Below are 14,551 nucleotides of genomic sequence, written 5' to 3'. Positions count from 1 at the left end.
CAAATCAAAATGGATTTCAACTGATTCGTCATTACAAAACAAAAGAAATTTTAATAGCCGGGCAGAGTTATGGAGATAGACCGGAGCAGTGTAAAAGGTACTTTAAAATGTTTTTTAAGAACGATGTTATAAAATTGATGACTTAAACTCACACTAATTTTAGATTTACTATATAAAGCTTCATAGCGATGCATGACAGTTAACTTTGCCTTTAAGTAACTATCTTGGAAAGTGTTGTTTCTGTTAACTATTTCCTCTGCTTGTAGAGTATCTGAATTGTCTGCCCTCCAGTGTGCCTGCCTTATCTAGTGTTTCATTCGGATAAGGCTGTACTGCGGACAAAGATGGGGTTTTTACCTAAGGTTGTCTCAACTCACAATATTAATCAATAAATTGTTGTTCTGTCTCTTTGTCCCAACCCTTCATCATCTAAGGAGAGGCTGTTGCATAATCTGGATGTGGTTAGAACCTTGAAGTTATATCTTCATGCTAGCAAGGAATTTCATAAATCATCTCCCTTGTTTGTCATGCATTCTGGTAAGTGCAAAGATCAGAAAGCTACAGCTGTTACCCTATCCTTCTGGCTCAGAAGTTTGATTCGCATGGCACATATAGAAGCAGGCCAGCAGCCTCCTTCATGGATTACGGCACATTGTACTCGTGCAGTGTCTTCTTCCTGGGCCTTATGTAAGGCTGATACTTGGTCTTCATTGCATACTTTCACAACACTTTAAAGATTTTATGTTTTTGCCTCAGCAGAGGTGTCTTTTGGGAGAAAGGTTCTTCGAGCGTTGGTTCCTACTTCTTAGGACTGCCTTCCCTACGTTTCCCTCCCTACATTTTCGTTGACTCCACAGCTTGGGTATTAGTTTATCATAGGTTATGAATGGATTTTGTGGACTCTCACTGCCATTAGAAACAAAACATAATTTATGCTTACCTGATGATAGACTATTTTGTTTCTTAGCAGTGAGAGTCCACAAACCCGCCCTGAAATAATGTAGTGGCGGCAGTCTTATGGCACATCGGTACCCCTTTTTTTTCTCTCTACTTTTCCTTATCCCTGGCTTAAACTACTGAGACTGTAGGGGAAGTGGGAGGGATATTTGATGCTTTGTTTGGGGTGTATTTGCCTCCTCCTGGTGGCCAGGTGAAGTATTTCCCATAGGTTATGAATGGGTTTCGTGGACTCTCACTGCAAAGAAAGAAAGGCATTTATCAGGTAAGCATAAATTTAATAAAGGTAGCCACCAATCGGCAAATGCTACCCATGGTGCTGAACCAAAAATGGGCCAGCTTTCAAGCTTACATTCCTGTTTTTTCAAATAAAGATGGCATCAGAACAAAGAAAAAATGATAATAGGAGTAAATTAGAAAGTTGCATAAAATTGCATGCTCTATCTGAATCGTTGAAGAAAAAAAAATTGGGTTTAGTTTAAGGGAGCTGTCTGTAACAATGCTTTCAACCATGTAAACAATACTGCTATCTAGAGCTAAAAAGCATTCATGCAGAACTGTTGACATAAAATGCTCCTAACTGCCCAGGTATTTTCTTCAAATACCATGTGAACAAAATAATTTGATAATGTTTTTTTTTTATTTATTTTTTTTATTAAAAAATGCTCAATCAATAGTCTTTCAATTTTCAGTCCATGAATGGGATCATTCAGCCTAATTTCAAAGAAATGTGTTCGTCTTGAATTTGAAAGGACATCAAACGTATGCCTAGTATTTGTCAGTAGTGAAGTCTTTATGCAAACGTCTGCATATAAATAAATGGAATAAACACTTTTACACTGTTATCTTATTGGCAAAAAAATGCATTATTTTACAGTACACTTTTAATAACCTCTTCTCCTTTGCTGAGGCCAGTTAGGGATGGACCAAGTAGTCAATACGGTGATTAAACATCATTATGTAGCACGTAGCAGGGTTAGTCTTGTGAAGTCTTGAGTATGCCTTTCCAGCTCTTACATGATTTGGAAAATGTTTAAAGTTAAATTACATAAATAGGGAGCAGATGAAATAATTTAAAGCATATTGCAAGTTTTATTTTATTTTTGTTTTCTGTGTAAAACCATAGTATGAGCATATATATGTATATGTATACTGTATGGCTTAAAGGGATTAAGTTCCCAGTATACTCAGCATTTAAAGTGCCATAAAACATTTTGAGTTATGTGCATTTTATAAAAGGGTTAACTGAGGTAAAGCAGTGTGTGGTGGAAAAAAAAGTGGAAAAAAAGCTTATAAGTATATTTTAATAAAATTTCCAAAAATCTAAAAAGTTACTTGCACTTTAGTGTTGCAAGTGCAGCTTGCTCCACCCCAGTTATCAGTGTCTTCTCAAACCCTGAGGTATCATGTAACAAAGTGTGCATGTGAAGATAATTACTTATTCAAGTATGGAAATGCCCAGGGGGAGCTTGCTGCAAACAAAACTATGCCTGAATTAAAGGGGTTAATGAGGGTTAAAAAATAAGGTTTTGCAGGTAAGCTTTGGCTGCATTAAATATTTAGAAACTTGTTAGTTCATACTGTTGTATGTCCCTTTAATCCCATTATTCCATGTTTTCTCTTTCAGAGTAAAAGCATCAAGTCCAATGGTAATGGTTTGCCTGATCTTGTAATGGTACCAGGAGATCAGCTGTCAGGACCTGTATCCTCTCGAGAGTCACAGATCTTGTTCGAGAGAATCCAGTCTATCAAAGAGGAGAAGTGCGTTCCACAATTCTGTTATACATCTGTTTCATTTTATCATTTAACAAAAATATTATTTCCTTTTGTAGTAGTGTATGCAAATTGCCAAACTTAATTTTCAGCTTTATAACGTTTTAATCCATTAGACAAAAGTTTGATTTCTTTCATGTAATTGGCAAGAGTCCATGAGCTAGTGACGTATGGGATATACATTCCTACTAGGAGGGGCAAAGTTTCCCAAACCTCAAAATGCCTATAAATACACCCCCCACCACACCCACAATTCAGTTTTACAAACTTTGCCTCCTATGGAGGTGGTGAAGTAAGTTTGTGCTAGATTTCTACGTTGATATGCTCTTCTCAGCATGCTGAAGCCCGGTTCCTCTCAGAGTGCAGTGAATGACAGAGGGATGTGAAGGGAGTATTACCTATTGAATACAATGGTCATCCTAACGGGGATCTATTTCATAGGTTCTCTGTTATTGGTCGTAGAGATTCATCTCCTACCTCCCTTTTCAGATCGACAATATACTCTTTTTTTTTTTTTTTGGCACGAGAATTACGTTTGTTGACGTAATTTCTTAATTTCCGGTGTCTTGGTTGGCGCCGAGATTTTTCACGTAGTTGCGTCATCTATGACGCTCGTGTTTGTTGCAGACGTTCTTGGCGCCAAAAAATTGTTTGACAGTTGTGGGCGTCATACTTGGCTCCTGATTTCTGACATTTATTTCATTTTGCTTCTGGTTTCCAGAGGCATATTTTGTTTGCATTTTTTCCCATTCCTGAAACTATCATATAAGGAAATTGATATTTTGCTTTATATGTTGTTTTTTCTCTTACATTTTTCTCTTACATTTTCTCTTACAGCCCAAGATATTTCAAAACTGTTCCTGTTTCAGAAAACACTGTTGGATTCCTGTTGACTGATATCAGTCCTACCAAAGCTAAGTTAATTTATTTTAATGTTATGAATGTTTATCTTTAGCTATGGTTTGTAATAAGTTATCATGATAAACTTTTACATGCAGAAAAAATATCAATCAGTATTAATGCATTGTCTATTGCTATTCTTTTTTACATTTAATGTACAAGATATACCTGGGAATTTATAAGAATATTTTTCTGATTCTATTCTGAAGTCTTTCTATTCTGAAGGCTTTGTCTGCCATCCCGCCTTCTAATAAAATGTAGGTCTTTTTTAAACTTCTCATTTAGTTGATGAATTTTCAAATGACCGACAACATACTGAATTATCCTTCTCTGATGATGATTTATCTTATTCAGAATATCCTTCATCAGATATTGACACTAACAAATCTACTTTTTTACTTTTAAATTGAGTACATTTGTTCTTTGTTGAAAAGGTGTTGATTATTTTGGATATTGAGGAGACTAGTCCTCTTGATTTTAAGGCTAGCTAACATTTAAATTCTGCTTATTAACCTCCTGTGGTTACTTCAGAGGTTTTTTTCCAGTTCCTAATTCTGGGGAATGGAATAGGCCTGGTACTTCGTTTATTCCTTCTTTAAGGTTTTAAAATTGTATCCTTTGCCAGTAGTTAGTTTGGAGTTTTGGGAAAAGATCCCCAAAGTTAATGGGGCTATCTCTACTCTTGTTAAACATACTACTATTCCTATGGAAAATAGTATTTATTTTAAAGATCCTTTTAGATGGGAAATTTGTATCTTTTCTAAGGAAAATTAATTTATTTTCAGGTCCTTTTCTTAGGCCTACAATTTCTTTGGCTGATGTTGCAGCTGTTTCATCTTTTTTGGTTGGAAACTTTAGCGCAACAAGTATTGGTTTATGATTTGTTTAGCATTGTTAACTTGATTCAACATGCTAATAATTTCATTTGTGATGCCATTTTTTGATGATATCAAAATTGAAGTTAAATCTATGTCTTTAGCTATTTTAGCTAGAAGAACTTTGTGACTTAAATCTTGGAATGCTGATTTGATTTCTAAAATCCAGATTTCTATTTTTCTATCCTTCCAAGGTAATAAATTATTTGGTTTACAGTTGGATTCAATACTTTCAGCTGTTACTCTGGGGAAGGGAGTTTTTCTGCTTCAAGATTAAGTTCTAAGCTTATATTAGTTTTTGTTCTTAATGAGGAACAGAAACCAAATTCTTCCCCAAGTAACATGTTTCTAATTGGAAGCTTTCTTCAAAATGGAATGAATTCAAGCCATTTAAGAGATCAAAGCCAGCCCCCAAATTTGCATGAAGGTGCGGCCCTTATTCCAGCTTAGCTTGTAGGGGGCAGGTTAAGATTTTTCTAAAGTTGTTTGGTACAATTCGGTCCAAACTTCTTAGATTGGGGTACAGAATAGGATTCAGAATAAGACCGCCTGTGAGAAGTCTTTTTCTCTCTCACATATTCTAGCTATTCCAGTAAAGGCTCAGACTTTCCTGAAGTGTGTTTCAGATCTGGAGTTATCTGGGGTATTCATACCAGTTCCGTTTCAGGAACGGGGTCTGGGGTTTTGTTCAGAACTATTCATTGTCCCAAAGAAAGAAAATCTTTTGATTTGTTATGTAAGAGTACCATCTTTCAGAATGGTGATTATAAGGTCTATTCTGCCTTTTGTTCAGCAAGGGCATTAGTAGACTTACAGGATTCATATCTTCATATTCTGTTTTCATTCAGATTATTTTCATTTTCTGAGATTCTCTTTTTTTAGACAGGCATTACCAATTTGTTGCTTTTCCTTCTGGCCTAGCGACAGCTCTAAGAATCTTTTCAAAGGTTCTCAGTGTTTCCTTATTTGGATGATATCATGGTACTTGCTCAGTCTTTTCGTTCTGCAGAATCTCATATGATTCAACTTCTGTTGTTGGAGGATCATTTTATCAAAAGCTCCTTGATTCCTCAGACAAGGGTCACCTTTTTTAGGTTTCCAGATAGATTGTGTCAATGTCTTTGTATCTAACAGACAAGAGACAATTTATATTGGGTTCAGCTTGTCGGAACCTTCAGTCTCTATTATTTCCTTCAGTAGCTATATGCATGGAAGTTTTAGGTCTCATGACTGCAGCATTGGATTAGATTCCCTTTGCTCATTTTCATATGAAACCTTTCCAGTTTTTAATGCTGAATTAATGATGCAGGGATTATTTTAGGATATCACATTTAATATCCTTGAATCCCAATATTCAACTATCTGACTTGGTGGTTAGATCACCATCTTATAGTTCTATGGGTCTCTTCGGTTGATCCAACCTGGACCAAGATCACAACAGATGCAAGTCTTTTAGGTTGGGAAGCTTTCTGGGGATCTCTGACAGCACAAGGGGTTTGGAAATCTCAAGAGGCGAGATTACCATTCAATATTTTGGAACTCTGTGCGATTCTCGGAGTTCTTCAGTTTTGGCTTCTATTTGAAGAGAGACGTTTATTGGTTTTCAGACAGACAATGTCACAACTGTGGCGTATGTCAATCATCAGGATGGGACTCTGTCCTCAGGCTATGAAAGAAGTATCTCGGATACTTGCTTGGGCAAAATCCAGCTCCTGTCTAATTTCTGCAGTCCATATCCCAGGTATAGACAATTGGGAAGTGGATTATCTCTGTCATCAAGCTCTACATCCGGGAGAATGGTCTCTTCACCCAGATGTGTTTTTTTCAAATTGTTCAGATGTGGGGGCTTCCAGAAATAGATCTGATGGCATCTCATCTAAACAAGAAACTTCCCAGGTACCTATCCAGGTCCAGGGATCCTCAGGCGGAAGCAGTGTATGCATTGACACTTCCTTGGAGTTATCAACCTGCCTATATTTTTCTGCCTCTAGTTCTTCTTCCAAGAGTGATTTTCAAATGATTTCAAGTGATTTTGATGGTATGGAAATTGAACGCTTAGTCATAGAGGTTTCTCTGGATCAGTGATTATTACTATGTTGCAGGCTCGTAAATCTGTCTAGAAAGATTTTTTATCGAGTTTGGAAGACTTACATTTCATGGTGCTCTTCTCATAAATTCTCTTGGCATTCTTTTAGAATTCCTAGAATTTTACAGTTTCTTCAGGATGGTTTAGATAAGGGTTTGTCTGCAAGTTCTTTTGAAAGGACAAATCTCTGCTCTTTCTGTTCTGTTCTACAGAAAAATTGCTAAACTTCCTGATATTCATTGTTTTGTACAGGCTTTGGTTCGTATCAAGCCTGTCATTAAATCAATTTCTCCTCCTTGGAGTCTTAATTTGGTTTTGAAGGCTTTACAGGCTCCTCCGTTTGAGCCTATGCATTCTCTGGACATTAAATTACTTTATTGGAAAGTGTTGTTCCTTTTGGGCATCTCTTCTGCTAGAAGAGTTTCTGATTTATCTGCTCTTTCTTGTGAGTCTCCTTTTCTGATTTTTCATCAGGATAAGGCGTTTTTTGCGGACTTCGCTTTAATTTTTACCTAAAGTTGTGAACTCCAACAACATTAGTAGAGAAATTGTTGTTCTTTCTTTGTGTCCTAATCCTAAGAATTTTCTGGAGAGATCCTTACATTCTTTGGATGTGGTAAGAGCTTTGAAATATTATGTTGAAGCTACTAAAGATTTCAGAAAGACTTCTAGTCTATTTATTATCTTTTCTGGTTCTAGGAAAGGTCAGAAGGCTTCTGCCATTTCTTTGGCGTCTTGGTTAAAGCTTTTGATTCATCATGCTTATGTAGAGGGTAAATCCCGCCTCAGAGGATTACAGCTCATTCTACTAGGTCAGTTTCACTTCCTGGGTTTTTAAGAATGAAGCTTCTGTTGATCAGATTTGCAAAGCAGCAACTTGGTCTTCTTTGCTTATTTTTACTAAATTCTACCATTTTGATGTTTTCTCTTCTTCAGAAGCAGTTTTTGGTAGAAAAATACTTCAGGCAGCTGTTTCAGTTTGATTCTTCTGCTTATAATTTTAGTTTTTTTCATTATAAGATTAAAAAACTTTTGATTTGGGTTGTGGATTAATTTTTCAGCGGAACTGGCTGTCTTTATTTTTATCCCTCCCTCTCTTGGGTATTTGCTATCCCATACGTCACTAGCTCATGGACTATTGCCAATTACATGAAAGAAAACATAATTTATGTAAGAATTTACCTGATAAATTAATTTCTTTCATATTGGCAAGAGTCCATGAGACCCACCCTTTTTATGGTGGTTATGATTTTTTTGTATAAAGCACAACTATTCCAATTCCTTGTTGATGCTTTCGCTCCTTTCTTTTCACCCCACTTCTTGGCTATTCGTTAAACTGAATTGTGGGTGTGGTGAGGGGTGTATTTATAGGCATTTTGAGGTTTGGGAAACTTTGCCCCTCCTGGTAGGAATGTATTTCCCATACGTCACTAGCTCATGGACTCTTGCCAATATGAAAGAAATTAATTTATCAGGTAAATTCTTACATAAATTATGTTATTATAACTAATTATGTGTCCTTTATTTTACCTCACCATTCCACATCTAATTTTCACTCTAATCTTTTAAACTTTTTAGAGAAGATATAACTTATCGCCTCCCAGAACTTGATCAGCGTGGTTCAGATGAAGAAAATATTGACTCTGAAACATCCAACAGCACTGAGAGTTTGCTAGATGAGCGGCCTGTCCAGACAGAGACGGAAGGTCAGTATTAAGGTAGGGTGTTCCTTCCTATTATTTCTCTCTGCCTGCAACACTAATATGATGTATTATGTGATGTAGCAAATAACATATATATCAGTAGATTTAGAATTTTCTGAAAAATTTCAGAAATATCTGATCTTTTCAGGCTGGTAAAACCTCTGTACTTGAGTATTTACATCTCTAGAAAGTACATAGTACTCTAATAGGCAGTTTTTGCCTGTTTTGCTTATTTTCCACTCCTGAAAGAAACCAGTCTTTTTATTAATAGCTGTCGAAAAATAGTTATGTTAATTATTTTATTTTAAGCTAAAAGAGAAGACATTTATTTAGATAATGTCTAGAAGCTAATTTTTCCCTCGTTCTACCTCTTAGTTGTTAAAAGTATTAAAGTGAATGTAAAGTTGAGCATACTCATAGGATAGAATTTAAAAGACTAATTAATCAAATGGGTATCCTGATCTTCTGAGATTTTTACTTTATTTTTTTTATTTTAAATCTTTTATTGAGGTTTGACAATACAGTAGATGTATAAAATATACCATTAAATATAAATGGCATTATTCCATTTGAACAATAAACAATGTTATAAGTAAGAAAAAGTATGGATGATTTAATATGGATATAAAAACCTCCATTTCATAATAATTATAGCAATTTGTAAACGACTATTTAGCTGGCCGCTTATGGGCCTTCTGGTTTTGGAAAGATTAGTAAAATATGATAGTCACATTTGCTAGCTAGCATTGTGAATGACATTTCCTACAGATAATATGATAAAAGTTAAATTGTGATGTTATGGGCTAGAAATTGTATTTGCGTGATAGAGACACTTATTATGTATAGGATGATAAATGCTAATCTGCCCATACCATTATATACGATGAATATTAGATACAAACTGATGATATTAAGTGTTGATAGAGAATTTTATTGAATATTGATAGGGGAGGGTCTGCATATATGCACATCATCTGAAGGGGATAATGATAAAGCAGAATGAGCTGGCTTATTATAATCCAGAGAGGAGGGGAGCTATAGATTTATGCATATTTTCAGCTATAAGTCACCTATATATTTGGGGAGCACTATAGGGGTGAAATACAATATGAAGAAGCTCGGACAAGGGATCTTGTGTTCACTTTTGTGACAGAATATGCGGAATAGTTGACTGTCTATGAGTTAGTAGCAGTAAAATAGATTGCTGTTCCTGTTGATCATGCAATTCAAAGGAGCAATATACGGGTATGATGCAATAGGAACTTGTAGTAGTAACCTATATCTTAGTCTATGTGTACAAATTTAACCAAAAGGTGCAGCTGCTTCTGAGTATACACCATACAAAAACAGCAGTGTACAAATTAGTGAGTATAAATATTTGGTTGCACAATATACAAAGTTATTCAATCTAGGTTTCCGAAATGGGGATATTAATGTTAGTAAAACTAATCGTGTTCATCTGGAGCAAGTTACTTAGTTATAGTTTATATAGGCACAATATGTTGGGATACATAATTGGCCTTGCTGTATGTACAAATTATAACTAGAAGTTGTGGCTGTTGGATAGCAAGTAATGTTAACATTTCTAACACTGTTAGTAGAGCAAGTTCTGGAGCCAATTACTTATGTCCCGCTCACATAATAGCTAAAAAAAAAAAAACTGGAACTCTGCAAACTGGAGTCCATTCTGCATCATGAACATATAATTATGAGTTAAGAATGGACTCATAGAGAATACTGGGTAACATTAAATACTGTCACAAACAAGCTGGGACTCAGTTCCAAGAATGGAGAGGGAGAAATCCCCGAGAATTAGTAGGAGCTTTTTTTTAGCCTACACTTGATCTGTAGCCAATCTGCACATAACTGCTGTAGGCATTTGGTGTATACCATATGGTAAAGTAACTTGCCCATGCTAGTAGATCAGGGTGGTCAATCAGCTCACCAGGGAGTGAAAGTCTGTCTGTCAAGTCTCTCACCTTCATCTCAGTTTGTTCCTTTGGTGAGAAGCAAATAGGTCCCAGAGCAAGTCCGCCAGAGCCGGCCGCACCTCCCCGGACGCTTAGGGGTAAGTATGCAGGCTTCGGTTCATAACTGGAGCATGTGCTGAGAAGGATCGGGACAGACCTCCTATTGCAGCTGGTATTCACCCATCTTGTCGGCGAAGTACCTTCAGTGATAGATGCTAGGTTATCAGTGCTGTGTAGTTCCGTATCGTTGTCCACGTTTTCTTCTGTGGTATGTGGTGAAGTCCTAACGAACCTCTCTCTCTCTGTGGAGATAAGATTTGCTCTAGGATGGGTAGGACCTCTATCGACCTAAAACTTTCAGATCCATAGCTTTGTAGTTGTGCAGCGCTATCTTGTGTATGCGCATCTCTAATAGTGGCCCAGCGATCATCAAATCTTCCTTCAGCTTTACGTTCTATCTCCTCTAATAGAGCGAATATGTTTATATGCGACTCCTCCATCATAGATCAGTAGTTAGACAGCTTCACCCGGCTAGTTGTCAAACCGGGGGGGAAGGATGACACATTAGTAGCTAGATAGTTAGTAGATCGTTTAGATTGCCGTAGGAGATACTGAATTCAGCGTCTGAACATGGCTGCGTCTTGAGATTTCTACCTTTTTAATACTATAACGATAAGCGCCATTCCTTCGCCCGCCATAGTCCCCAGTTGATTGGCAGATGACAAATCTGCAATCCACTAATATATATTACCCATTTGATGAATTAAAGTCTCACTATTTTTTTTTTAATTCTATCCTGTGACTTGAATGAGTACCCATTACAGATTTATTATTGAAACAGTCAGAATATAAGCATTTCCATAGAAACAGGTCTCTGTTTTTTTCCTTTTTAATTATAATAATATTTATTTTTTTCAATACAAAAATAGTACAACTTACTAAACATCAACATTGAAACCAATAATACAGGTGATATTGAGTATTTTGTTAGTACTGGTAACAAAGAGAAATTTGCTCATAGAAAAGTATCACCAACAATAATATTATCAATAACATACCAATAGAAAAACTAATAAGGTTGTCATCTTAACAAGTTCAACAGTATGGACCAAATGTTAAGTATAAAGTAGAGAACTGAAGGGAAAAAACTACTAAGATAAAGTATCCATGGAATGGAAAATTAAACAGATTGTTGTAGGTAGTATGCCCATTATATTGCAATTTATGTGGTCTAATTGCTCCTTCACTGGTGTGGCTGGTATCAGTTGCTACTTTGGGTGTTCTTACAGCTTATGTGTGGTGGTCACAGCAGGAAGCCTTAGGTCTTAAATCTGGAAATTAGAACAGTGTGCTGTGCTCTCCTTTTAATTAATTTAATTTTATAGAAGCAATATACTTCCATTAGCAAAAATGTTTCTAGTTAAAGATATTCCTGTTTTTTTAATATAGGTGGAGAGAGTCCATAAGCTTGTTACTGATGGGATATACATTCCTACCAGGAGGATGCAAAGCTTCCCAAACCTTAAAAGCCTATAAATACCCCGCCTACCTCACTCATACCTCAGTTTAAAAACTTTGCCTCCTTAGGAGGTGTTGAAGTATGATGTGCTTGATTCTTCAATGAAAGGTGCTTCTAAGCATATTGAAGCCCAGTTCCTCTCTAAGTACAGTGTTTGAGGGATGTAAAAGGAGTATTGCCTGATGACACCATGTTTTCACCTATGGGAAATCTTTCCATAAGGCTCTCTGTAAATTCGGTCACAGGGATTCATCTGCTGCTTCCCTTTACATATTGACATTATATTCCTCTACCATTACCTCTTCTGATATTTTTCAGTATTGGTTTGGCTGTCTGCTATATGTGGTTAGGTGTCATATGGTAAGTATATATCTTTTTTTAAAGGACACTCTCAGCTATGGAAAGGCACTTTATTTCTCTTGTTAAGTGTGTTCAGTCCACGGGTCATCCATTACTTATGGGATATATTCTCCTTCCCAACAGGAAGTTGCAAGAGGATCACCCAAGCAGAGCTGCTATATAGCTCCTCCCCTCACATGTCATATCCAGTCATTCTCTTGCAACCCTCAACAAAGAAGGAGGTCGCGAGAGGAGTTGGAGTTTTTACTTAATTATTCTTCAATCAAAAGTTTGTTATTTTAAAATGACACCGGAGTGTGCCGTTTTTTGTATCTCAGGCAGTATTTGGAGAAGAATCTGCCTGCGTTTTTCTATGATCTTAGCAGACGTAACTAAGATCCGCTGGCTGTTCTCGACATTCTGAGGAGTAGGGTAACTTCAGAAAGAGGGGAATAGCATGCGGGGTCCCCCGCAAATGAGGTATGTGCAGTACATTATTTTCTGGGAATGGAATTGACTAAGAAAATACTGCTGTTACCCATATGATGTAAGTACAGCCTTAAATGTAGTAGTAGCGACTGGTATCAGGCTGATAAATGTATGCGCAGTTGAGTTATTTTCTAGGGACTAGAATTTGACTGAGAAAATACTGTTAATACTGAAATAATGTTTAAGCCTTATCTGCAGTGGAAGCGACTGGTAGCAGGCTTAGTGATAACTTTGCATGACATTCAAAATGTTGTTTTTAAAACGTTTACTGGCATGTTATTCGTTTTGTGAGGTACTTTGGTGATAAATCTTTTTGGGCATGATTTTTTTCCACATGGCTAACGTATTTTCTGCATAGAAACCGTTATATCAGGTCTCCCACTGTTGTAATATGAGTGGGAGGGACCTTGTTTTAGCGCCTTGTTGCGCAGTTAAAATTCTAGCACAGTTTTCCTGTTGCTTCCTCCTTGATTCAGGACGTCTCTAGAGAGCTCAGGGGTCTTCAAAATTCGTTTTTGAGGGAGGTAATCAGTCACAGCAGATCTGTGACAGTGTGTTTGACTGTGATAAAAGCGTTAAATCTTAATTTGATATCCGTTTTTGGGTATTGAGGGGTTAATCATCCTTTTGCTAATGGGTGCAATCCTCTGCTAATTAATACATTTCTCGTTAAGAATTGTTGACTATAACTGAATTAGTTTTCTTTGTTATTCAACTGTGTTTTTAAAAGCGCTGCAGCGTTTTTTATATTGCTTGTAAACTTATTGAAAGTGATTTCCAAGCTTGCTAGCTTCATTGCTAGTCTGTTTAAACATGTCTGATACAGAGGAATCTGCTTGTTCATTATGTTCAAAAGCCGATGTGGAGCCCAATAGAAATATGTGTACCAATTGTATTGATATTACTTTGAATAAAAGTCAATCTGTACCGATAAAGAAATTATCACCAGACAACGAGGGGGAAGTTATGCCGTCTAACTCTCCTCACGTGTCAGTACCTGCGTCTCCCGCTCGGGAGGTGCGTAAGATTGAGGCGCCAAGTACATCAAGGCCCTTACAAATCACTTTACATGATATGGCTAATGTTATGAAAGAAGTATTATACAATATGCCCGAATTAAGAGGCAAGCGCGATAGCTCTGGACAGAGCGCGCTGATGACACGAGAGCCATGTCTGATACTGCGTCACAATTTGCAGAACATGAGGACGGTGAGCTTCATTCTGTCGGTGACGGTTCTGATCCGGGGAGACCGGATTCAGAAATTTCAAATTTTAAATTTAAGCTTGAGAACCTCCGCGTGTTACTAGGGGAGGTGTTAGCGGCTCTGAATGATTGCGACACGGTGGCAATCCCAGAGAAATTATGTAGGTTGGATAGATACTATGCGGTACCGGTGTGTACTGACGTTTTTCCTATACCAAAAAGGCTTACAGAGATTATTAGTAAGGAGTGGGATAGACCCGGTGTGCCCTTTTCCCCTCCTCCGATATTTAGAAAAATGTTCCCTATAGACGCCACTACACGAGACTTATGGCAGACGGTCCCTAAGGTGGAGGGAGCAGTTTCTACTTTAGCCAAACGTACCACTATCCCGGTGGAGGATAGAGGTGCTTTCTCAGATCCAATGGATAAAAAATTAGAGCTTTACCTTAAGAAAATGTTTGTTCAACAAGGTTTTATATTGCAGCCTCTTGCATGCATTGCGCCTGTCACGGCTGCAGCGGTATTCTGGTTTGAGTCTCTGGAAGAGGCGATTCGCACAGCACCATTGGATGAGACTTTGAGCAAAGTTAGAACGCTTAAACTGGCTAATGCGTTTGTTTCGGATGCCGTAGTGCATTTAACCAAACTTACGGCTAAAAATTCCGGACAGGCGCGCAGGGCGTTATGGCTTAAATCCTGGTCAGATGTAACTTCTAAGTCTAAACTACTTAACATT

The 14,551-nt window shown here is 37.2% G+C and overlaps 1 protein-coding gene across 6 annotated transcripts in view; it reads left to right on the top strand.

Moving 5' to 3' along the window:
• Positions 1-14,551, top strand: part of MYO9B (myosin IXB) — a 597,798-nt gene that overhangs the window by 561,776 nt on the left and 21,471 nt on the right. For 4 of the 6 annotated variants that reach the window (XM_053702888.1, XM_053702886.1, XM_053702887.1 and 1 more), the window contains 2 exons: positions 2,585-2,718; positions 8,170-8,297. In XM_053702888.1, the coding sequence (XP_053558863.1) occupies positions 2,585-2,718; positions 8,170-8,297 (262 nt within the window). Of the gene's footprint in view, positions 1-2,584; positions 2,719-8,169; positions 8,310-14,551 lie in introns of all 6 variants that reach the window. The other 2 variants (XM_053702890.1, XM_053702889.1) reach the window with 1 other exon arrangement.

Source organism: Bombina bombina, chromosome 2 (genome assembly GCF_027579735.1).
Source record: "Bombina bombina isolate aBomBom1 chromosome 2, aBomBom1.pri, whole genome shotgun sequence".
NCBI classification, from domain to species: Eukaryota; Metazoa; Chordata; class Amphibia; order Anura; family Bombinatoridae; genus Bombina; species Bombina bombina.
The sequence above is the reverse complement of the archived record's forward strand: the minus strand, read 5'-3'. Positions and strand labels throughout refer to the sequence as shown.